General features: G+C 47.0%; 1 protein-coding gene and 5 non-coding genes across 6 annotated transcripts; 2 read left to right on the top strand and 4 right to left on the bottom strand.

Moving 5' to 3' along the window:
* Positions 1–1,778: 1,778 nt before the first annotated feature.
* On the bottom strand, positions 1,779–4,690 carry LOC147085320 (uncharacterized). Its single transcript, XM_085979095.1, has one exon. The coding sequence runs from the start codon at positions 4,688–4,690 to the stop codon at positions 1,838–1,840; it is 2,853 nt and encodes a 950-aa protein (XP_085835221.1). The 3' UTR covers positions 1,779–1,837.
* Positions 4,691–14,997: 10,307 nt separating this feature from the next.
* trnag-gcc (transfer RNA glycine (anticodon GCC)) lies at positions 14,998–15,068 on the bottom strand. Its single transcript has one exon. It is a non-coding gene; the product is annotated as a tRNA-Gly (tRNA).
* A 3,101-nt stretch (positions 15,069–18,169) lies between these two features.
* Positions 18,170–18,262, bottom strand: trnar-ucu (transfer RNA arginine (anticodon UCU)). Its single transcript has 2 exons — positions 18,226–18,262; positions 18,170–18,205 (listed from the first exon to the last, which is right to left on the bottom strand). It is a non-coding gene; the product is annotated as a tRNA-Arg (tRNA).
* A 3,007-nt stretch (positions 18,263–21,269) lies between these two features.
* Positions 21,270–21,351, top strand: trnas-cga (transfer RNA serine (anticodon CGA)). The gene has a single exon. It is a non-coding gene; the product is annotated as a tRNA-Ser (tRNA).
* Positions 21,352–21,902: 551 nt separating this feature from the next.
* On the bottom strand, positions 21,903–21,976 carry trnai-aau (transfer RNA isoleucine (anticodon AAU)). The gene has a single exon. It is a non-coding gene; the product is annotated as a tRNA-Ile (tRNA).
* A 2,551-nt stretch (positions 21,977–24,527) lies between these two features.
* trnai-aau (transfer RNA isoleucine (anticodon AAU)) lies at positions 24,528–24,601 on the top strand. The gene has a single exon. It is a non-coding gene; the product is annotated as a tRNA-Ile (tRNA).
* Positions 24,602–25,086: the final 485 nt, after the last annotated feature.

Here is a 25,086-nt window from a genome sequence, read left to right as displayed (position 1 = left end):
ATCAGTATCCAAAAAAGAGCCACCAAATTTTGGAAACACCTAGAAATGAGCAACCCCCAATGCTATCATTACGAAGCCCTGAAATGCCAAGAGAGGACCATAAAGAAGAATACCCTCAGTCAACTAGTCCTGGGACTCAGTGAAGTAACTACTAACACTACTAACAATAACCAGCCTCAGGACAGTGACAGCGTAACACAAAGAAATTGACCCAACACAATCGTCGCTAAGCAAAAGGAAAAATATCTGTCATATTGGGCAGAAACAACAAAAACCCAAAGCAAACTCAATTGCTACTTGGCCCTAAACAGACAATACAACATGGCTGATTACCTGACCATGGTAAAGGATAGCAAACTGAGAAAAACCTTGACAATGTACAGACTTAGTGAACATAGCCTGGCGATCGAAAAAGGTAGACACAGACAGACCTGGCTACCAAGAGAGGACAGGATATGCTCTCACTGCAGTTAGGGAGTGGTGGAGACAGAGATGCACTTCCTCACAGCCTGTAGAAAATATCAGGGCATAAGGGAGAATTTCTACCCAAAATTCACAAAAATATGCCCGGAATTCAGAAATTTGAATGACGACCAAAAACTCCCATACCTACTAGGGGAAGAGAGAAATTGTGTAACATTAGCGGCACACTATGTTACAGCTTGCCATAAACAGAGGGACAACCACTAAATAAAAGAAAAGAGTATATACAAATTATATGAATGTATATTTATACACTCAGGGATATATCTATTTATACACTGTATAGATAGATCTGTATTTTTGTGTACAACCATGAATGTTTTTCGATGCTTTGGCAACATAAGATGTACCTTGTCATGCCAATAAAGCGATTTGAATTGAATTGACTGTGTCACAGGTAGATGGAAGTTCGTGGCAGCGGGTTCTGAGATGAGTGGGTGCCCTGCCATTAGAACCAAAGGGGCTTTGAGGAACACGGGCCAAGAAATCGGATATGGCCTGAAAACGGACGGAGTCGTGGCCCAGCGTTACTTAGCTGCGTCTGGACACAGTGGCCTAAGTAGCACGCAAAATTCATGCTGAGTGCTCTTTTACATGATTATAGTGCTGATCTGAGCACTAAACCCGCTGCTCATTGCTTTACCGCTCAACAGATGGGCCAATATCGGGTGCAGTCTGACTGCAAGTCATGTTAGGCCTCGGCTTTCTCCACTACTTAAAGGGAAGGTTCTTTGGTGCAGCAGCGCCTCATTGTCATTCCATTTGGAGCGCCACTTGTAAGATCACGCTGTATCAGAGTGCTCTCCTGCAGCCTCAGTTTGCTGCCACCCAAGCTCAGACTGCTGCCACCATGGCTGGGTTTACCAGTGTCGAACGGGGCTTGCAGGGTGTCACAGCCGCCCCACCATCTGGCCACCAACAGATTGCTACGAATGTTGAGTCACCACCTGGGGAGAGTGGCAGTGGATCTGGGGAGCAGGAACCTGCTGCCCTCTCTCAGGATGACAGCATTCCTACTCCCACCTCTGCCACTCTACCATTGCCCTTGCCGCTGCCTGTCAGCCAGCCTAGGCTGCTGCCGCCCATGCCGAGGTGGTGCAATCTACAGCCAGGCCTTCTAGGGCCAGAGCTGCTCGAGGTCGTCCTGCAAGGCCATTTGCAGTCTCCCCCACTGAAAATCAGCAGCCTTCCACTGGCCATTCTGCAGCCACTGGGGGAGTTGTTCGCAATTAACACAGGGCGGTAAGTTGAGCGGCGCACTCCAAAACACATGGGAAGTGCGGCAGCCACCATGTTTCCCCGAATCGGGCCTTAAGGGCCTGCGGTAAGACTGCGGATTTCTAGGCCTTGAAGCTTAACATTCAGCAGCGGGATTCCCCTCCTTGGCCCAGTTGGAGCCTTTAATCGCTTCTCTCACTTTGACCCAAAACAATTTTTGAGCTTCAATGTCTGATGGCCACTGGATGTAGGTCTTCTTTTTCATGACCTTTCTCATCTTGTGGTAGGTTGAGAGTTCAGCATCTGGAATCTTCTCCAAGAAGATCAGGATGATGATATCTTTCAGCTCATGGAAGAGCCTGTAGCTCGCTAGCTGCAGTTCCATGGAGCACCACTCGCTGTACAGGTAGTTGCGGCTCATCACACAGATGGTCTTCCTGCTCTGGTAGATGCTGTCCACGATGTTGTCGATGATATATTTGCCCAGCTCAAAATCTCTGTGGTGGAGGCAGAGTTTGAAGCTTTGAGGTCCTCTCGTTTCCAGGTTTGGCACCAACTCTTGCAGAACCCAGTCTTCGTCCTGAGAATTATAGGAGATAAATGCATCATACCTGTAGGACTGCTGACTCTCTCCTCTCCCTCTGTGGTCATTCAACCACGATCGGAAAATATAAAACCCATACTTGATGTGCCAGTACCCTTTGCTGTAGAATATAGGGATGAACATGAACAAGATCAAGACCGGCACAGTTATATGGAACATGATCTGCCCAATGTCCAAGTAACAAACGCGAGCATCAAACTTATACAAGTATTCAGTTGGCCGATCTGCACATGTTTGGTTGTAAAAATAGATAACCTGCACCCTGGGGTTGGACAGGGACCAGTTTTGGAACCAACTGATGTCACAGGTGCAGGGGAACGGGTTCTTCCGTAGATCCAGGTAGGTCAGGGAGGGCAGGTGTTCCACAACCGTGCTATTGATGATCTGAATGGCGTTTTTCCCCAAGAACAATGTCCTGAGGTTGGAAAGGTTTCCAAAGACGTCAAGAGACATGGATTGGAGGCCGACATTTTCAAGGTTGAGTCTCTCTAGACTCTGGAGATTCTTGAAGATCCCTGGATTCAGACCGTGGATCCCATTGCAAGCATCGGGCATGGAGAGGATTCTCAAATTGATCAGATCTTCAAATCCATCTTTGGACAGTGACATTTTATTCTCTCCTATATACAGGTCTCTTAAAGAGATGAGGCCATTGAAAAACTTTGGAGGAATAATGTTGATGCCGTAGGGTTGCTGGGCTTGTAGTTTGAGAATGTAGAGCTTTGTGAGGTTAACAAAGGGAGATGCTGCAATCAGGCCAGTGTTGTATCTGATCCGGTTACTGTCAAAGTCCAACACTCCTAATGATGGGAGGATGTCGAAGATCTCCCTGCTGATACGGGTTATACAGTTCCTATCGAGATAAAGCTTGGCCAGGTTGTGTAATCCACAGAAAGACTGGCTGGTGAGGCTTCGAATTTTGTTCCCTCCCAGGTCCAATGTGTTCAGGTTATTGAGATTTGCAAACACCTTGCTGAAAACAATTGAGATCCTGTTGTTTCTGAGATTGAGATTCCTGAGACTCCCAAGGTTGCTGAAGGTGTGTTCATAGATGTCAGTTATGAGGTTGTTGTCGAGTCGGAGCTCCTGCAAGTTGGTGAGGTTAGAAAAGGCAGCCTTGTTGATGACAGCAATGTTGTTAATGTTCAGCTTTAGGGTCCGGAGATGGGGAGCATAAGAGAAGGCGTGACTATAAATGGTGAAAATCCTGTTGTAGCGAAAGGTTAGGAGCGACAGCTTGGGAAACACCGCGACTGCCTTCCCATCCTTGTAACAGGAAGGTAACTTGATGATTCTGTTGTGCTCGATAATGAAAGAAACAACTTGCTTTCTTTTCGATGCAAATTCAAAGCTCTCCACAGATGTGAGGAGATTGTGTGATAAATCCCAGCTGGCGATGGGTGGGCACTGGGATAGGGAATGGGCAGGGAGGAATAAGATCTGATTGTTCTGCAGGACCAGGCTCTTCATAGTCCTGAGACCCAGATAGTGGCACAGGTTGGACAGCTGACTCTGGTTGTGCAGCCTTAACCCAGAGTATTGAACATTCTGTAGATCCAGGTTTGCAGATTTGAGAAACTCGGTGACATTTAAGGGGTTGTTCTTGATGATCAAACACGAGATGTTCCTCAGGTCAACTTTAGAAAATTCCAAAGCATCGGAGAGTTTGTTATTGGACAGATCCAACCTGAGAATGTTGCTGAGGAAGTTCCGTTGGCAGTCAAATGTTGTGAGAGAGTTGTTAGAGAGGGAGAGGTTTCGGAGGGAGGGCGGGAGGGCGGTGCGATGTTGCAGGGAGGCGAGTTGATTGTTGCCCAGATCCAGGAGCATCAGATTACTGAGCCCAGAGACAGCGCTCACCAGATGGGAGAAATTCTGGAGTTTATTGGAGCTTAAGACAAGTGTTTGAAGATTGTCCAATGCAGCGAAGGCTTTGGGTTCAACTGTGACTAAGCGGTTGTGATGGAGCAGGAGTTGATCTAACTTTTCAAGTTCTTGGAAGCCCGAAGAGTTCAGACGAGAGATACTGTTGTAGGACAGGTTAAGGGTCAGTAGGCTGGTGAGATTACTGAACGCACCGCAGCAAACACTCTCAATCCGATTGTAATCCAGCCGCAGGGTGAGCAGCTTGGACAGGCTGCGGAAGCTGTCCGCTTGCAGTTGGGTGAGCCAGTTGTGGGAGATGTTCAAGTGCACGGTGCTGGCTGGGAGGTCGGACACGGCACTAGAGACCTGTGTCAGGAAGCGGTGGACGCACTGAAATGTACCATTGTGGTTCGCAACCTGCATGCAGTTATTGAAAGTGTACCCGGGGACTGTGGGCACCAACACATTGCAGGAGAGGGCACAGAGAAGCAGCAGCCAGTCAACGCTCAGTCTCAACATCACAGCCTCCTTCTTCCGTCCGAGGGTTCAGATGTTTTGCAGGACCTCACTCAAGAAAAATTCCGTGGGTGTGAGATGTTTTTTCTCTGTCGCTGCCAGAACAGCCTGTAAAGTCAGAGATGGTTTACATTGTCAGTTTAGTAGAAATTAAGCAAATCAGTTAACCTGCTGCCATGGATACTGTGTTCTCCACTACTCTGAAAAGCCATTCCCATGTTTAATATCTGTGATATGCGGAAGGCTCCTTTCTGTCCAGATATTACCAGCTCCCTGAAGACCCCTTACTCCTCTGAACACCTCACGCTCTTGCATACCTCGCCCATTCCATCATCACCTGCGGCTCTCCCAGGCCACGGCTACTTTCTCATTAAGATCTGCTTCCTCTTTGTATTGAAGTGCCAAAGGCCCCAGACCCTGATGACTTTGTTGACGGATACTGAGGGAAGACAGAGAGGAGATAACAGAGGCTTTGAGGACAATGCTCCAAACATCCTGTGCACTGGTCCCCATATTACAAAACGGATATAGAGGCACTGGAGAAGCTGCACAAAAGGTTTGTACCAGAACTGAGAGGTTTCAACTATCAGGAAAGATTAAACAGGCTGGGGCTCTTTAGAAAAGAGACTGAGAGATGACCTGATAGAGGTCTTTAAAATTATGAAGGGGTTCGATAGGGTAGACAGAGAGAAGATATTTCTAGTTGTGGGGGGAGACCAAAACTGTGGGCCATATATATGAGTTAGTCACTAATTCATCCAGTAGGGAATTCAGGAGCAATTTCTTTACCCAGGGAGTGGTGAAAATGTGGAAGATGCTACCACAAGGAGTGATTGAGGCGAATGTCATTTGAGGGGAAGCTAGATAAGGACCTGAGGGAGAAAGGAATGGAAGGATGTGGTGATTGTGCGAGATGAAGTAGAGTGGGAGGAGGCTCGTGTGGAGCATAAACGCTGGCGTGGACCGGTCGAGCCGAATGGCCTGTGTCTGTGCTGTAAAATTCTATGTAAGCCTTGGATATGGAAGTTGAACCACATGCCTGCTGTTGCCAATATAACAACTCTCTTCAATCAGAGTGAAAGGGATAAATCAGATAACTACAGACCAGTCGGCCTAACATTGGTGGTGAGTGAGCTCCCAGAGAAAGAAAAAAGAAAGTCTTGCATTTCTACAGCGCCTTTCATGACCTCAGGACGTCCCAACGCTTTAGCGCCAATGAAGTGTAGTCACTGTTGTAATGTAGGAAATGTGGTAGCCAATTTGCACACAGCAAGCTCCCACAAACAGCAGTGTGATAATGACCAGATAATCTGTTTTAGTTGTGTTGATTAAGGGATAAGTATTGGCCCAGGACTCAGGGGAGAACTCTCCTGCTCTTCTTCGAAATAGTGCCATAGGATCTTTAACACCCATCTGAGAGGACAGACACGGCCTCGGTTTAACATCTCATCTGAAAGACGGCGCCTCCGACAGTGCATCACACTCTGTGTACTGCATTGGAGTGTCAGCCTGGATTTTTGTGCTCAAGTCACTGGAGTGGGGAGAGCGAGAGTTACTCAGGGCAAGGGTGCTTCCCACTGAGCCATGGCTGACGGGAGCAGGGACTGCAGGGAGGATGAGCAACCTGGCCACAGCACCGTGGAACGGGGGGCCATTCAAGAGGGGGGAGTAAATAGAAATGTTGTAGTGGTAGGGGATAGTATTAGTAGGGGGATAGATAGAGTTCTCTGCAGCCGAGAGCGAGAGTCCCGAAGGCTGTGTTGCCTACCCGGTGCCAGGGTTAAGGACATCTCCTCTGGGCTGGAAAGAAACTTGCAGTGGGAGGGGGTGGATCCAGTTGTCGTGGTCCATGTTGGGACAAACGACGAAGATAGGACTAGGAAGCCGGTTCTGTTAAAGGAGTATGAGCAGCTAGGGGTCAAATTAAAAAACAGAACCTCAAGGGTAATAATCTCTGGATTATTACCTGAGCCACGAGCGAATTTGGCTAGGACAAATAAAATTAGAGAGTTAAATGCGTGGTTCAAAGACTGGTGTGGGAGAAATGGGTTTTGCTTCCTGGGACACTGGCACCAGTACTGGGGCAGGAGGGAGCTGTTCCGTTGGAACGGGCTTCACTTGGCCAGTGCTGGGACTAGAGTCCTGGCGGATCATATAACGAGAGCTGTAGAGAGAGTTTTAAACTAACTAGTGGGGGGGAGGTTCCTAGAGAGCAAATAATAAAAATGACAACAGAGAAGGTCATAGACTTAGGTAGCAGTGGGGAAATTAAAACCAGAGCGTGTCAGGAAGGGGCAGAATGTATGGAGTAAAAGGTAAAGTAATAAAAAGGGCAAAAGCAGGAACTAAGTGTCACAAAACATATTTGAAAGTTCTCTATCTGAATGCACGTAGCATTCGTAACAAAATAGATGAGTTAATGGCACAAATAACTACATATGGGTATGATCTTGTGGCCATTACAGAAACATGGCTGCAGGGTGACAATGCCTGGGAATTAAACATACCAGGTTATTTAACGATCAGGAAGGACAGGCAGGAAGGAAGGGGAGGTGGGGTGGCTATGTTAATAAAGGAAGGAACCACTGTAATACAGAGAAATGATATTGGGTCAAAAGATCAGGATAATGAAACAGTTTGGGTGGAGGTAAGGAATAATAAGGGGAAAAAAACACTAGTGGGCGTAGTCTATAGGCCTCCGAACAGTTGCAACTTTGTTGGACGGAGTATCATTCAGGAAATAGTTGAGGCTTGTAATAAGGGAACATCTATAATTATGGGGGATTTTAACTATCATATTAATTGGACAAATCAAATTGGGCAGGGCTGCCTTGAGGATGAGTTCATTGAGTGTATTAGGGATGGGTTTCTTGAGCAGTATGTAACTGAACCGACCAGGGGGCAAGCAACCTTAGATCTGGTCCTGTGTAACGAGACAGGATTAATTAAAAATGTCCTAGTAAAGGATCCCCTTGGAATGAGTGACCATAACATGGTTGAATTCCATATTCAATTAGAGGGTGAGAAGGTTGGATCTCAAACAAGCGTGCTAAGCTTGAATAAAGGAGACTATGAAGGTATGAGAGCGGAATTGAGTAGAGTGGATTGGGAAAATAGATTAAAGGGTAAGACGATACATGATCAGTGGTGTACATTTAAGGAGTTATTTTACAACTTCCAAAAAAAATATATTCCACTGAGAAGAAAAGGGTGTAAAAGAAAAGACAGCCATCCGTGGCTAAGTAAAGAAATTAACGGTAGTATTCGACTAAAAACAAGGGCATATAAGGTAGCCAAATCTAGTGGGAGGATAGAGGATTGGGAAAACTTTAAAAGACAGCAAAAAATAACAAAAAGATTGATTAAGAAAGGGAAGATAGATTATGAAAGTAAATTAGCAAAAAATATAAAAACAGATAGTAAGAGTTTTTATAGTTATATAAAAAGAAAAAGGGTGGCTAAAGTAAATGTTGGTCCCTTAGAGGATGAGACCGGGAAATTAATGGTGGGAAATATGGAGATGGCAAAAACACTGAATGAATATTTTGTATCAGTCTTTACAGTAGAGGACACTAAGAATATCCCAACACTGGACAAACAGGGGGCTATAGGTGGGGAGGAGCTAAACACGATCAAAATCACTAAGGAAGTGGTACTCGGTAAAATAATGGGACTCAAGCCGGATAAATCACCTGGACCTGATGGCTTACATCCTAGGGTCTTGAGGGAAGTGGCGGTAGGGATTGTGGATGCATTGGTAATAATTTTCCAAAACTCCCTGGACTCAGCAAAGGTCCCGGCAGACTGGAAAACTGCTAATGTAACACCCTTATTTAAAAAGAGCAGTAGACAGAAGGCTGGAAACTATAGACCGGTTAGCCTAAAGTTTGTGGTAGGTAAAATTTTGGAGTCTATTATTAAGGAGACAGTAACAGGACATTTGGATAATCATAATTTAATAGGACAAAGTCAGCATGGTTTTATGAAGGGGAAGTCATGTTTGACAAATTTGCTGGAGTTCTTTGAGGAAGTAACATATAGGGTGGATAAAGGGGAACCAGTGGACGTAGTGTATTTAGACTTCCAAAAGGCATTTGACAAGGTGCCACACAAAAGATTATTGCTTAAGATAAAAAATCACGGGATTGGGGGTAATATTCTGGCATGGATAGAGGATTGGCTATCTAACAGAAGGCAGAGAGTTGGGATAAATGGTTCATTCTCAGACTGGCAATCAGTAACTAGTGGTGTTCCGCAGGGGTCAGTGCTGGGTCCCCAACTCTTTACAATCTATATTAACGATTTGGAGGAGGGGACCGAGTGTAACATATCAAAGTTTGCAGATGATACTAAGATGGGAGGGAAAGTAGTGAGTGAGGAGGACATAAAAAACCTGCAAAGGGACATAGACAGGCTAAGTAAGTGGGCAGAGATTTGGCAGATGGAATACAATACTGGAAAGTGTGAGGTTATGCACTTTGGCAGGAAAAATCGTAGAGCAAGTTATTATCTTAATGGCAAGAAACTGGAAAGTACTGAAGTACAAAGGGATCTGGGGGTCCTGGTGCATGAAACTCAAAAGGTTAGTATGCAGGTGCAGCAAGTGATTAAGAAGGCCAATGGAATGTTGGCTTTCATTGCTAGGGGGATAGAATATAAAAATAGGGAGGTATTGCTTCAGTTGTACAAGGTATTGGTGAGACCGCACCTGGAATACTGCATACAGTTTTGGTGTCCATACTTAAGAAAAGACATACTTGCTCTCGAGTCAGTACAAAGAAGGTTCACTCTGTTAATCCCGGGGATGAGGGGATGGATATATGAGGAGAGGATGAGTAGATTGGGACTCTACTCATTGGAGTTCAGAAGAATGAGAGGCGATCTTACTGAAACATATAAGATTGTGAATGGGTTTGCTCGGGTGGATGCGGGGAGGATGTTCCCGATGATGGGTGAAACTAGAACTAGGGGGCATAGTCTTAGAATAAGGGGCTGCTCTTTCTAAACTGAGATGAGGAGGAACTACTTCATTCAGAGGGTGGTAGGTCCATGGAATATGCTGCCCCAAAAAGCTGTAGAAGCTACATCATTACATAAATTTAAAACAGAAATAGACAGTTTCCTAGAAGTAAAGGGAATTAAGGGTTACGGGGAGCGGGCAGGAATTTGGACATGAGTCTAGGTTCGGATCGGACATGGCCCTGTGGGTAGCGGAGCGGGCCCAGGGGCTGTGTAGCCTGATCCTGCTCCGATTTCGTGTGTCTAATTCTGTTAGATTCAGGAGATGGTTCTGTGATAGTAGATTGGCGGCTCGGATCAGATCAGCCATGATCTTATTGAATGGCGGAGCAGGCTCGAGGGGCCAATTGGCCTACTCCTGCTCCTATTTCTTATGTTCTTATGGTCTTATAGGGTCTGATGAAAGGGAGGAACTGAAAGAAATCAGTATTTGTAGGGAAATGGTGTTAGGGAAATTGACGGGATTGAAGGCCGATAAATCCCCAGGGGCTGATAATCTACATCCTAGGTTACTTAAGGAAGTGGCCCTAGAAATAGTAGATGCATTGCTGATCATCTTCCAACATTCAATGGAATCTGGAACAGTACCCATAGATTGGAGGGTAGCTAATGTTACCCCACTATTCAAAACAGGTGGTAGAGAGAAAAATGGGAATTACAGACCGGTAAACCTGACATCGGTAGTGGGGAAATGCTAGAGTCCATTGTAAAAGATGTAATAGCAGAGCACTTGGAAAACAGTGACAGGATCGGACAAAGTCAACATGGATTTACAAAAGGTAAATCGTGCTTGACTAATCTACTGGAATTTTTTGAGGATGTAACTGGTAAAATAGATAATGGAGAACCAGTGGATGTGGTGTATTTGGACTTTCAAAAGGCTTTCGATAAGGTCCCACATAAGAGATTAGCGTGTAAAGTTAAGGCACATGGGATTGGGGGCAAGGTATTGACTTGGATAGAGAACTGGTTGGCAGACAGTTGACAAAGAGTTGGAATAAATGGGTCTTTTTCCGAGCGGCAGGCAGTGACTAGTGGGGCACCGCATGGATCGGTCCTTGGACCCCAGCTATTCACAATATATAATAATGATCTAGACAAGGGAACTAGATGTAATATCTCCAAGTTTGCAGATGACACAAAGCTGGGTGGGCGTGTGTGCTGTGAGGAGGATGCCGAGAAACTCCAGTATGATTTGGACAGGTTGGGTGATTGGGGAAAAGCATGGCAGATGCAATATAACGTGGATAAATGCGAGGTTATCCACTTTGGTGTCAAAAACAGAAAGGCAGATTATTATCTGAATAGCAATAGATTGGGAGAAGGGGAAGTGCAATGAGACCTGGGTGTCCTTGTACAGCAGTCGCTGAAGGTAAGCATGCAGGTGCAGCAGGCAGTTAAGAAGGCAAATGGTATGTTGGCCTTCGTAGCGAGAGGGTTTGAGTACAGGAACAAGGATGTCTTGCTGCAGTTGTACAGGGCCTTGGTGAGACCACATCGTGAGTATTGTGTGCAGTTTTGGTCGCCTTATCTGAGGAAGGATGTTCTTGCCATGGAAGGAGTTCAGCGAAGATTCACCAGGCTGATACCTGGGATGGCAGGAATGACGTATGAGGAGAGATTGGGTCGATTGGGCTTATACTCGCTGGAGTTTAGAAGAATGAGAGGGGATCTCATTGAAACTTATAACATTCTGACAGGACTGGACAGACCAGATGCAGGAAGGATGTTCTCGATGGCCGGGGAGTCCAGAACCAGGGGTCACAGTCTAAGGATAAGGGGTAAGCCATTTAGGACTGAGATGAGGAGGAATTTCTTCACCCAGAGAGTGGTGAACCTGTGGAATTCTCTACCACAGAAGGCAGTAGAGGCCAGTTCATTAAATATATTCAAGAAGGAGTTGGATATATTTCTTAAGGCTAAAGGGATCAAGGGGTATGGGGAGAAAACAGGGACTGGGTACTGAATTTGGATGATCAGCCATGATCGCATTGAATGGCGGAGCAGGCTCGAGGGGCCGAATGGCCTACTCCTGCTCCTATCTTCTATGTTTCTATGTTTCTATGTCCTTATATGGGATAAAATTAATACTCAACTAGAAACCGTTCCAGAAACCAGGAAGCTGGTTAAAAGGCAGAAGCAGAGTGCGGTAGTTATTGGGTGTTTTTTTGACTGGACGATATAAAGAGTTGGCCCCCCTGCATCACTGCTGCGACCGTTGCCCTTCTTGCCACTTCAACAATCTGGACTTGGGTACAGGAGGCAGACGTATCGACATTTGCTGCTAACACGAAAAACAGGGAGCCTGGGTAGCTGTGAAGGGACCGTCAGTGAACATTTAGAGAAGAATATGGAGAGGAAATGTACACCAAATGGTGTGTTAAAAGCTGCCGAGGAGTCTCCAACAATAGATATTTACAGAGCAGAGGAGACCATTCGGCCCACTGTGTTAATTCTGGGTCTTTGCCACAGCAATACTAAACTAAACCCACTGACCCACTATCTCCCCATAGACCTGTATCAATCGCAAACTAATCCCACTGCCCCACTCTCTCCCCAAAGCCCTGTAACAATCCCAAACTAATCCCACTGTCCCGCTCTCTCCCCATAGCCCTGTATCAATCCCCAAACTAATCCCACTGCCCCACACACACCCCATAGACCTGTATCAATCACAAACTAATCCCACTGCCCTGCTCTCACCCCATAGCCCTGAATCAATCCCAAACTAATCCCACTGCCCCGCTCGCACCCCATAGACCTGTATCAATCACAAACTAATCCCACTGCCCCGCTCTCACCCCATAGCCCTGAATCAATCCCAAACTAATCCCACTGCCCCGCTCACACCCCATAGACCTGTATCAATCACAAACTAATCCCACTGCCCCACTCTCACCCCATAGCCGTGAATCAATCCCAAACTAATCACACTGACCCACTCACACCCCATAGACCTGTATCAATCCCAAATAAATCCCAGTGCCCCACTCTCTCCCCATAGCCCTGCGCCAGCACTTTGAAAGAGCTCTGCAATTAATTTCATTCACCTGCCCTTTCCCCATAGCCCTGTAATATTTTTCCTTCAAGTATTTATTCAACTGCCTTTTGAAAGTCACTATTGAATCTGCTTCCACCGCCCTTTCAGGCAGCGCATTCCAGATCACAACAACTTGCTGCTTAAAAAAAATGTTTCCTCATTTCACCTCTGGTTCTTTTGCCAATCACCATAAATCTGCGTCCTCTGGTTACCGAAACTTCTGCCAGTGGAAACACTTTCTTCTTATTTATGCTATCAAAACTATTCATAATTTTGAACATCTCTATCAAATCTCCTCTTAACCCTCTCTGCTCTAAGGAGAACAATCCCAGCTTCTCCAGTCTCTCCACATAATTGAATTCCCTCATCCCTGGTACCATTCTGGTAAATCTCCTCTGCACCCTCTCTAAGACCTTGACATCCTGTGTTGACTTTAACAACATAGCACTGATTTGACACGTTCCAGTGAAATATCATTGATCATTAAGAGATTGTAAATCTCACCTGCTTGCTGCTGGGGTTTGCCGATGTTGAGCTGAGACTGTAAGTGCAATGGTTTTGAAATGACAATCAGAGGGGATGTGGTTTAGACATCACATGAATGAAATGACAGTTTCATCTTAAAAAGGAGAAGTGTAAGTGAAGGCAGTCCACGAGGAGGCTGGATTGGCTCGTGTGTGTCATGGGCTGTGGTAACCCACTGTCCAAACTGCCTACTGTGGGCAGCAGCAGCTGTAACAGCTGGGAGCCCCTTTCTTTATCTTTACAACTTCCCTTCTCCACCTCTCCCCTCCTGCTGAAACCCATCACAACTGGTCCTCTGCTCAGCCATTGCCCACAGCCAGCAGGGCGAGTGGACAAGAAGCCAGGCTCATTCACCCTCTCCCTAACACAGGGCCACAGACACCAATTGTAACCGCTGCCCAGGCTCAGGTCAGCTCCCTCAGCACAGGCCGGGGATGAAGCCTGGGCCTTTCCAAATGCAAGGAAGCAAGAAACAAATACTGGCCAGGAAAGTCTCAGCGAGTTCGAGTAATCTGTGCATTTGTTTGATTGAAACCAAAACAGCTTCGAACACGAGGATGCTTCACACAGGTGCAGAAATTCAGTTCACTTTTTCGACACAATTCAAAGCAGCAGAAGCAATGAACATCCTGAAAACGGCAAATATGAACACATATATCACTAAGCAACAATAGAATAAGGAGCATATGGCACAGAAAAGGAAGAAATGAAAGAAAGATTCAAAGAAAGAAAGAAAGTACAAGGACTTTGGGTTTTATACACGGGCACTGTGTTTCTTTCTGTGCCGGGACAGCAGAGGGCACAATCGGAACATCAGCCACATTAGTGCCTGAAACATGGTTCAATAGGAACAGGAGGAGGCCATTCAGCCCCTTGAGCCTGTCGAACAGGAACAGGAGGAGGCCATTCAGCCCCTCGAGCCTGTCAAACCGGAACAGGAGGAGGCCATTCAGCCCCTTGAGCCTGTCGAACAGGAACAGGAGGAGGCCATTCAGCCCCTCGAGCCTATCAAACCGGAACAGGAGGAGGCCATTCAGTCCCTCTAGCCTGTCAAACCGGAACAGGAGGAGTCCATTCAGCCCCTCGAGCCTGTCAAACCGGAACAGGAGGAGGCCAGTCAGCCCCTCGAGCCTGTCAAACCGGGACAGGAGGAGACCATTCAGCCCCTTGAGCCTGTCGAACAGGAGGAGGCCATTCAGCCCCTCGAGCCTGTCAAACCGGAACAGGAGGAGGCCATTCAGCCCCTCGAGCCTGTCGAACAGGAACAGGACATTCAGCCCATCGAGCCTGTCAAACAGGAACAGGCCATTCAGCCCCTTGAGCCTGTCAAACAGGAACAGGAGGAGGCCATTCAGTCCCTCGAGCCCGTTACACTGGAACAGGAGGCCATTCAGCCCCTCGAGCCTGTTACACAGGAGGAGGCCATTCAGCCCCTCGAGCATGTTACACAGGAACAGGAGGAGGCCATTCAGCCCCTCGAGCATGTTGCACAGGAACAGGAGGAGGCCATTCAGCCCCTCAAGCCTGTTACACTGGAACAGGAGGCCATTCAGCCCCTCGAGCCTGTTACAATGGAACAGGAGGACATTCAGCCCCTCAAGCCTGTTACACAGGAACAGGTGGAGGCCATTCATTCCCTTGATCCAGTTACACAGGAACAGCTAATTTATTATTAATGTTTCATGTGATGTGTTTGCTCTGAAATAAATTGTTAAAAATTTTAACCTGCATTGGCCGGGAATCGAACCCGGGTCTCCCGCGTGGCAGGCGAGAATTCTACCCCTGAACCACCAATGCTCACAGTGACAATAAAACCCATTTTCCAGTAGCTACAATTTATTTTTGACTTTTGTTAATAGAAGCGAGGACACTGCGGTAAAATAAAAAGCGAAATGCAGCAGATGCTGGATCTGAAATTGTTCATTAAATGTTGGAAACACTCCACAGGTCAGGGAACATCTGTGGACAGAAAAACACAGGGTTAACCTTTCAGGTCCATGAGCTCTCGGTAGAACTAAGATTTTGCAGCTTTGTAGGCCCCGTGTGAGTTTCCTTCCAAACTTTTTAAACTTTTAAACTGCTCAAAAATTACAAAATTAAGAAACTAACCTTCCCTCGAAAAATAAATGGCCCGTACGGGGATCGAACCCGCGACCTTGGCTTTATTAGCACCACGCTCTAACCAACTGAGCTAACCGGCTCATCTGTAAGGGTCACCTATAGAACCGTCCCTGTTTCTGGTTTTTGCCAGCTAAGTCACTTTGTCTTTGAAGGCTGTAAAAGAAAGACTTGCATTTCTACAGGGCTTTCACGACCTCAGGACATCCTAAAGTGCTTTACAGCCAATGAATACTTTTTGAACTGTTTTGCATCTGTGACAGGTAGATTGGTCAGGAGGAGGTCAAGTAGGTTTTCCCCTCGTGTTGGTTCCTTCCCCACCTGCCGCAGGCCCAGACTGGCAGCCATATCCTTCAGGACTCGAAGAACTCGGTCAGTAGTGCTGCTACCGAGCCACTCTTGGTGATGGGCATTGAGGCCCCCCACCCAGAGTACATTCTGTGCCTTTGCTGCCTTCAGTGCTTCTTCCAAGTGGTGTTCAACATGGAGGAGCACTGATTCATCAGCTGAGGGAGGGTGGTAGGTGGTAATCAGAAGGAGGTTTCCTTGCCCATGATGTTCCTGTGTAACAGGCTTGAGGGGCTGAATAGCCTCCTCCTGTTCCTGCATAACAGGCTCGAGGGGCTGAATGGCCTCCTCCTGTTCCTGCATAACAGGCTCGAGGGGCTGAATGGCCTCCTCCTGTTCCAGTGATACAGACTCGAGGGGCTGATTGGCCTCCTCCAGTTCCTGTATAACAGGCTTGTGGGGCTGAATGGCCTCTTCCTATTTATGTGTAACAGACTCGAGGGGCTGAATGGCCTCCTCCTGTTCCTGTGTAACAGGCTTGAGGGGCTGAATGGCTTCCTCCTTTTCCAGCATAACAGGCTTAACAGGCTGAATAGCCTCCTCCTGTTCCTGCATAACAGGCTCGAGGGGCTGAATGGCCTCCTCCTGTTCCTGTATGATAGGCTCGATGGGCTGAATGGCCTCTTCCTATTTATGTGTAACAGACTCAAGGGGCTGAATGGCCTCCTCCTGTTCCTGTGTAACAGGCTTGAGGGGCTGAATGGCTTCCTCCTTTTCCTGCATAACAGGCTGAATAGCCTCCTCCTGTTCCTGCATAACAGGCTCGAGGGGCTGAATGGCCTCCTCCTGTTCCAGTGATACAGGCTTGAGGGGCTGAATGGCTTCCTCCTTTTCCTGCATAACAGGCTTAACAGGCTGAATAGCCTCCTCCTGTTCCTGCATAACAGGCTCGAGGGGCTGAATGGCCTCCTTCTGTTCCTGTATGATAGGCTCGATGGGCTGAATGGCCTCTTCCTATTTATGTGTAACAGACTCAAGGGGCTGAATGGCCTCCTCCTGTTCCTGTGTAACAGGCTTGAGGGGCTGAATGGCTTCCTCCTTTTCCTGCATAACAGGCTTAACAGGCTGAATAGCCTCCTCCTGTTCCTGCATAACAGGCTCGAGGGGCTGAATGGCCTCCTCCTGTTCCTGTATGATAGGCTCGATGGGCTGAATGGCCTCTTCCTGTTTATGTGTAACATACCCGAGGAGCTGATTGGCCTCCTCCTGTTCCTTTATAACAGACTCGAAGGGCTGAATGGCCTCCTCCTGTTCCTGTATAACAGACTCAAGGGGCTGAATGGCCTCCTCCTGTTCCTGTGTAACAGGCTTAAGGGGCTGAATGGCATCCTCCTGTGCATGTATAACAGGCTCGAGTGGCTGAATGGCCTCCTCATGTTGATGTATAACGGGCTTGAGGGGCTGAATGGCCTCCTCCTATTCCTGTGTAACCGGCTCGAGGGGCTGAATGGCCTCCTCCTGTTCCTGTCTAACAGGCTTGAGGGGCTGAATGGCTTCCTCCTTTTCCTGTATAACACGCTCGACAGGCTGAATAGCCTCCTCCTGTTCCTGTATAACAGGCTCGTGTGTCTGAATTGTCTCCTCTTGTTCCTGTGTAACAGGCTTGAGGGGCTGAATGGCCTCCTCCTGTTACTGTGTAACAGGCTCGAGGGGCTGAATGGCATCCTCCTGTGCATGTATAACAGGCTCGAGGGGCTGAATGGCCTCCTCCTGTTCATGTATAACAGGCTTGGGGGGCTGAATGGCCTCCTCCTGTTCCCGTATAACAGACTCGTGTGTCTGAATTGCCTCCTCCTGTTCCAGTGTAGCAGGCTTGAGGGACTGAATGTCCTCCTCCTGTTCATGTGTGGCAGGTTTGAGGGGCTGAATGGCCTCCTGCTGTTCCTGTGAAACAGACTCGTGGGTCTGAATTGCCTCCTCCTGTTCCTTTATAACAGACTCGTTGGTCTGAATTGCCTTCTCCTGTTCCTTTATAACTGGATCATGGGTCTGATTTGCCTCCTCTTCATCCTATGTAACAGGTTCGAGGGGCTGAATGGAGTTCTACTGTTCTTGTACAGATCTTGTATCGCTGAACGGCTTCATCCTGTCCAATGCAACAGGCTCGAGGCGTTAAAGGCCTCCTCTTGTCCCTGTGTAACAGGCTCGAGGGGCTGAATGGCCTCCTCCTGTTCCTGTATAACAGGCTAAAGGGGCTGAATGGCCTCCTCCTGTTCCTGTGTAAAAGGGTCATGGGACTGAATGGTCTCCTCCTGTTCCTATGTAAAACGGCCATGGGACTGAATGGCCTCCTCCTGCTCCTGTGTAACTGACTCAGGGGTTGAGAGTACTCAGAGGGAAAGTGTCGGGGCGGTAGTTTCCCTTCTCTGAATTACCGATTTACTGCAAAATGTACTGTCAGTGGAGGAACCACCGAACCCTGACCCAAAATCCGACTCTGGTGGGACTCGAACCCACAACCTTTGAATGCCTTATACTGTCATACAACTAGAAGTCCAATGCGCTATCCATTGCGCCACAGAGCCAATTACGTAAAGTTCTATTACAAAAGCAAAATAGTGTTGATGCTGGAAATCTGAAATATAAACAGATGAAATGCTGGAAACACTCTGCAGGTCAGACAGCATTCCATGACTGTTTAAAAGGGGTCTACTTTCAGTCCCGGATCATTCTGTGTCTGTTTAATAGGGACATGCTGTCAGTCCCGGATCATTCTGTGTCTGTTTAAAAGGGACATGCTGTCATTCCCGGATCATTCTGTGTCTGTTTAAAAGGGACATGCTGTCAGTCCCGGATCATTCTGTGTCTGTTTAAAAGGGACATGCTGTCAGTCCCGTTTATTCTGTGTCTGTTTAAAAGGGACATGCTGTCAGTCCCGGGTCATTATGTGTCTGTTTAAAAGGGACATGCTTTCAGTCCCGGATTATTCTGTGTCTGTTTAAAAGGGATGTGCTGTCAGTCCCGGATTATTCTGTGTCTGTTTAAAAGGGATGTACTGTCAGTCCAGGATCACTCTGTGTCTGTTTAAAAGGGATGTGCTGTCAGTCCCGGGTCATTCTGAGTCTGTTTAAAAGGGATGTACTGTCAGCCCCGGATCATTCTGTGTCTGTTTAAAAGGGATGTGCTGTCAGTCCCGGAGTATTCTGTGTCTGTTTAAAAGGGATGTACTGTCAGTCCAGGATCACTCTGTGTCTGTTTAAAAGGGATGTGCTGTCAGTCCCGGGTCATTCTGAGTCTGTTTAAAAGGGATGTGCTGTCAGTCCCGGATCATTCTGTGTCTGTTTAAAAGGGATGTGCTGTCAGTCCCTGGTCATTCTGTATCTGTTTAAAAGGGATGTGCTGTCAGTCCCTGGTCATTCTGGGTCTGTTTAAAAGGGATGTGCTGTCAGTCCCGGATCATTCTGTGTCTGTTTAAAAGGGATGTGCTGTCAGTCCCGGATCATTCTGTGTCTGTTTAAAAGGGATGTGCTGTAAGTCCCTGGTCATTCTGTATCTGTTTAAAAGGGATGTGCTGTCAGTCCCTGGTCATTCTGGGTCTGTTTAAAAGGGATGTGCTGTCAGTCCCGGTTCATTCTGTGTCTGTTTAAAAGGGATGTGCTGTCAGTCCCGGATCATTCTGTGTCTGTTTAAAAGGGATGTGCTGTAAGTCCCTGGTCATTCTGTATCTGTTTAAAAGGGATGTGCTGTCAGTCCCTGGTCATTCTGGGTCTGTTTAAAAGGGATGTGCTGTCAGTCCCGGATCATTCTGTGTCTGTTTAAAAGGGATGTGCTGTCAGTCCCGGATCATTCTGTGTCTGTTTAAAAGGGATGTGCTGTAGGTCCCGGATCATTCTGTGTCTGATTAAAACGGGTGTTACATAATATTATAGAGTCTGCCCCACAGAAACAGTCCATTTGCACGAACTGGTCTCCACACGAGGCTCCTCCTTCTCTATTTCTCCTCACCCCCCAAATAAAACTAGAATCAGTAATGGTAACCATGAAACTATCGGATTGTCGTAAAAACCCATCTGGTGCACTGATGTCTTTCAGGGAAAGAAATCTGCCGTCCTTACCTGGTCTGGCCTTTGTGTGACTCCAGTCCCATAGCAATGTGGTTGATTCTTAACTGCCCTCTGAAATGGCCTAGCAAGCCACTCAGTTGTAACAAACCGCTATGAAACAAAATAATAAAAATGAAGCTGGACGGACCACCTGGCCTGATCCATATCAGCCTCCTCCTGAGGTCCCCACCATCACAGAAGCCAGTCTTCAGCCAATTCGATTCACTCCACGTGATATCAAGAAAAGGCTGAGCACACTGGATACAGCAATGGCTCTGGGCCCTGAAAACACTCCGGCTATCATTCTGAAGACTTGTGCTCCAGCCAAGCTGTTCTAGTACAGCTACAACACTGGCATCTATCCAACAATGTGGAAGACTGCCCAGGTATGTCCTGTCCACAAAAAGCAGGACACATCCAATCCAGCCAATTACCACCCCATCAGTCTACTCTCTACTCTCAATCATCAGCAAAGTGATGGAAGGTTTCATCCACAGTGCTGTAAAGTGGCACTTACTGACCAATAACCTGCTCATTGATGCCCGGCTTGGGTTCTGCCAAGAGCACTCGGCTCCCGACTTCATTAAAACCTTGGTCCAACATGAACAAAGGAGCTGACCACCAACATCCTGGGGGTTACCATTGAACATAAATACTGTGACAACAAGAGAAGGTCAGAGGCTAGGTATTCTGCGTCGGGTGTCTCACCTCCTGACTCCCCAAAGCCTTTCTACCATCTACAAGGCACAAGTAAGGAGTGTGATGGAATACTCTCCACTTGCCTGGATGAGTGCAGCTCCAACAACACTCAAGAAGTTCGACACCATCTAGGAAAATGCAGCCTGCTTGATTGGCACCCCATCCACCACCTTAACCATTCACTCCCTCCACCACCGGCGCACCGTGGCTGCAGTGCGTACCATCTACAAGATGCACTGCAGCAACTCACCAAGGCTTCTTCAACAGCACCTGCCAAACACGCAACCTCTTCCACCTAGAAGGACAAGCGCAGCAGGCGCATGGGAACACCCCCACCTCCAAGCTCCCCTCCAAGTCACACACCATTCTGACTTAGAAGTATATTGCCGATCCTTCATCGTCGCTGGGTCAAAATCCTGGAACTCCCTCCCTAACAGCACTGTGGTAGCACCTTCACCACACGGACTGCAGCGGTTCAAGAAGGCGGCTCACCACCACCTTCTCAAGGGGCAATTAGGGATGGGCATTTAATGCTGGCCTTGCCAGAGCACCCACATCCCATAAACGAATTTAAAAAACCCTATCAGCATATCCTTCTATTCCTTTCTCCCTTCCTCTTAAATGCATCTGTAGTATTCGCCTCAACTACTGCATTCTCAGCGCTCTTTGGCCAAAGAAGTTAAGCCTGAATTCCCTGCTGGATTTATCGGTGAGTATTTATGACCTGTCTTCTCTGAGCTAGTTCCTGACTCACTCACAGTAGGAAGCATTTTCGCATTGTTATTGTGCAGCTGCGATGGCCGAGTGGTTAAGGCGTTGGACTCGAAATCCAATGGGGTTTCCCCGCGCAGGTTCGAACCCTGCTCGCAGCGACTTTGATGCAAATTCTTTATTTTATTTCATCGGCTCCCTGTGGCGATCACTGGCCCCGAAATTGATCAGAATTCCCTCCACTGCACTTTATTACACTGATTAACCCAAAGCTCCAATTGAAACACTAATAATTTATCGGCATCAATTAGATATTGTGGATTTGTTGGGAACCAGTGAGCAATACACACACAAAGCAGCATCAAAAATACTAATTAATAAAGAGCCCTGCAGTGTTTGGTAGGGAATCACCTTCAGCTAGTAAGTGGGAACACGGTTTGGTTTTATAAAACTGAACACGAATTAAAAAGTGTGTAAAAAGACCGTGGCAGGACTCGAACCTGCATTATTCTGATAACCTCAAAATTAATACCGAAGTCTGACGCCTTATCCATCAGCGCCATCTGTGGACAGATAGACACAAGGTCAACCTTCCAGTTCCTTGAGTTCTCGGCAGAACTAAGGTTTTGTAGCTTTGCTTCAAAGTATGACAGCTCCAACCTTTTCAGCAAATAGCAAAATTAAGAAACTACCCACAGCATCAAAAAGTAAATGGCCCGTACGGGGATCGAACCCGCGACCTTGGCGTTATTAGCACCACGCTCTAACCTACTGAGCTAACCGGCCTGCCTTAACTCCTTTTGCTGTTAAATTCAATTTATGTTGATTTTTGGTTTTTGTCAGTTGTCACTGCTCCGGTTTCCTCCCACAGTCCAAAGATGTGCGGGTTAGGTTGATTGGCTGTGATAAATTGACCCTTAGTGTTAGGGGGATTAAATACGTGGGGTTACGGGGATAGGGTGGGATATGTGTTGGTGTAGGGGTTACGGGGATCGGGTGGGATATGTGTCGGTGCAGGCTCGATGGGCCGAAATGGCCTCTATCTGCACTGTGGGGTTTCTGTGATTCTGTGACTTCGAAGGCTGTAAACGAAAGACTCTGATTTCTACAGCGCCTTTCACCTGAGGACGTCTCAAAGCGCTTTACAGGCAATGTAGTTGTAGTTGTAGTTGTAGTCACTGTTGTAATGTAGGAAAAACAGCAGCAGCCAATTTGTGCACAGCAAGCTCCCACAATGTGATAATCGAGGATCACCTGTTTTAGTGATGTTGATTTGAGGATAAATATTGGCTACAGGACACCGGGGAAAACCTCATCATCCCCTGCTCTTCTTCCAATAGTGCCATGGGATCTTTTATGTCCACCCGAGAGGGCAGAGGGGGCCTCAGTTTTGGAATTGTATTCCACCACAATCTGTAACCTGATGGACCGGCATATCCCTCACCCTACCATTAGCATCAAGACAGGGGACCAACCCTGGTTCAATGAGGAGTGTAGAAGAGCATTTCAGGAGCAGCACCAGGCGTACTGAAAATGAGCTGCCAACCTCATGAAGCTACAACACAGGACTACACACATTCTAAGCTATGGAAACCGCATGTGTAGACAGAGCGAAGCGAGCCAACAACCAATGGATCAGATCAAAGCTCTGCAATCCTGCCACATCCAGTCGTGACGATTTTAATTTAATTTAATTTGTTCCTAGGACTTGTGCATCGCTGGCAAGGCCAGCATTAATTGCCCATCACTAATTGCCCTTGAGATGGTGGTAGTGAGAAGCCCTCTTGACCCGCTGCTGTCAATGAGGTGAAGGTCCTCCAATAGTACTGTTAGGGAGGGATTTCCAGGATTTTGACCTAGTGACAATGAAGTTATGGTGATATATTTTCACATCGGGATGGTGTGTAACTTGGAGGGGAACTTGGAGGTTATGGTGTTCCCATGCACCGGCTGCCCTTATAAGAACTTAAGAACATAAGAAATAGGAGCAGGAGTAGGCCATTCAGCCCCTCGAGCCTGCTCCATCATTCAATAAGGTCATGGCTGATCTGATCTTGGCCTTAACTCCACTTTTCTGCCTGTTCCCCCTTAACCCTTGACTCTCCGATAGTTCAACAATCTGTCTATCTCAGCCTTGAATATAATCAATGATTCAGGCTCCACAGCTCTCTGGGGTAGATAATTCCAAAGATTCACAAGCCTCTGAGAGAAGAAATTCCTCCTCATCTGCGTCTTAAATGGACAAATCCTTATTCTGAAACTATGCCACCTGATTCTAGATTCCCCCATGAGGGAAAACAGCCTCTCAGCATCTACCCTGTCAAGCCCCCTCAGAATCTGATATGTTCCAGTAAGATCACCTCTCATTCTTCTAACCTCCAATGAGTATAGGCCCAACCTGCTCAACCTTTCCTCATAAGACAATCCCTTCATCCCAGGAATCAACCTAGAGAACCTTCTCTGAATTGTCTCCAATGCAAGTATATCCCTCCTTAAATAAGGAGAACAAAAATGTATGCAGCACTCTAGGCGTGGCCTCACCTGTACAGTTGTAGCAAGACTTCCCTACTTTTATACTCCATGCCCCTTGCAATAAAGGCCAACATTCCATTTGCCTACTTAATTACTGCATGCTAACTTTTTGTGTTTCATGTACGAGGACACCCAGATCCCTCTTAACTGCAGCATTCTGTAGTCTCTCTCCATTTTAATAATATTTTGCTTTTCTATTCCCTCCATGTCCTCGCCCCTCCCTATCTCTGTAATGTCCTTTAGCCCCACAACCCCCTGAGATATCTGCGCTCCTCTAATTCTGCCCTCTTGAGCATCCCTGATTATAATCGCTCAACCTTCCTGTTGCCCTAAGCTTTCGAATTCCCTGCCTAAACCTGTCCACCTCTCTTTCCTCCTTTAAGATGCTCCTTATAACCTATCTCTTTGACCAAGCTTTTGGTCACCTGCCCGAATTTCTCCTTATGTGGATTGGTGTCAAATGTTTTGTCTGAAAATACTCCTGTGCAGCGCCTTGGGACGTTTTACTACGTTAATGGTGCTTTATAAATGCAAGTTGTTGTTGGTAATGGTGGTGGCGGATTCGGTGATGGTCTTGCTGTTGAATGTGAAGGGGCAGTGGTTAGACTTTCGCTTGTTGGAGTTGGCCATTGCCTGGCACTTGTGTTGGCTGTTGTCATGTGTGGCACACAGTGCCATATGTACAGTATTTGCCGATAGGATAGTGTATGATTGACAACTGCAGGTGTATGCTGAAAGATTAATGCAGGAAATCGTCAGCTAGATTCTCGAAAATATAAGCTTATACACATGCACTAAACCCAATGGCCGGTTAGCTCAGTTGGTTAGAGCGTGGTGCTAATAACGCCAAGGTCGCGGGTTCGATCCCTGTACGGGCCATTCGGTTTTTGGTAGAGAGGGTAGTTTCTTGATTTTGTTATTTGTTGAAAAGTTTGGATGGAAACTCACACGGGACCTGCAATACTTTGAAGGAAAGCTGGAAATCCTGAGTTATGACCTGCGGAGCGTTTCCAACATTAAATGAACAATTCCAGATCCATCGGGACTTCTCGTATTTCAATCAGTGAACGGTTCACAGCTGCTGATTGGTTTGGAGTGCAAAGAATTGAACTGAAATAAATACAATCCCGGGGTTTAATCGCTCATTATTAACATACCGCCAGAAACAGACCGTTCGGTCCAACCAGTCCATGCCGCCGTTTATGTTCCACTCGAGCCTCCTCCAGTCTTTCCTCATCTAAATCTATCAGCATAACCCTCTATTCACTTCTCCCACATTTGCTTACCTAGCCTCCTCTAAAATGCATCTAAACTATTCGCTTCAACCACTTCCTGTGGTAGCGAGTTCCACATTCTCACCACTC

This window comes from Somniosus microcephalus, unplaced genomic scaffold, assembly GCF_052327205.1.
Source record: "Somniosus microcephalus isolate GS21.2 unplaced genomic scaffold, FLI_Smic_1.0 unresolved_chr8, whole genome shotgun sequence".
Taxonomy (NCBI): Eukaryota; Metazoa; Chordata; class Chondrichthyes; order Squaliformes; family Somniosidae; genus Somniosus; species Somniosus microcephalus.
Note: the sequence above shows the minus strand (reverse complement) of the source record. Positions and strands in the feature narration are given on the sequence as shown.

Coding starts and splice junctions, on each gene's coding strand:
- LOC147085320 (XM_085979095.1), bottom strand. CDS start 4,690: ATGTTGAGACTGAGCGTTGACTGGCTGCTGCTTCTCTGTGCCCTCTCC.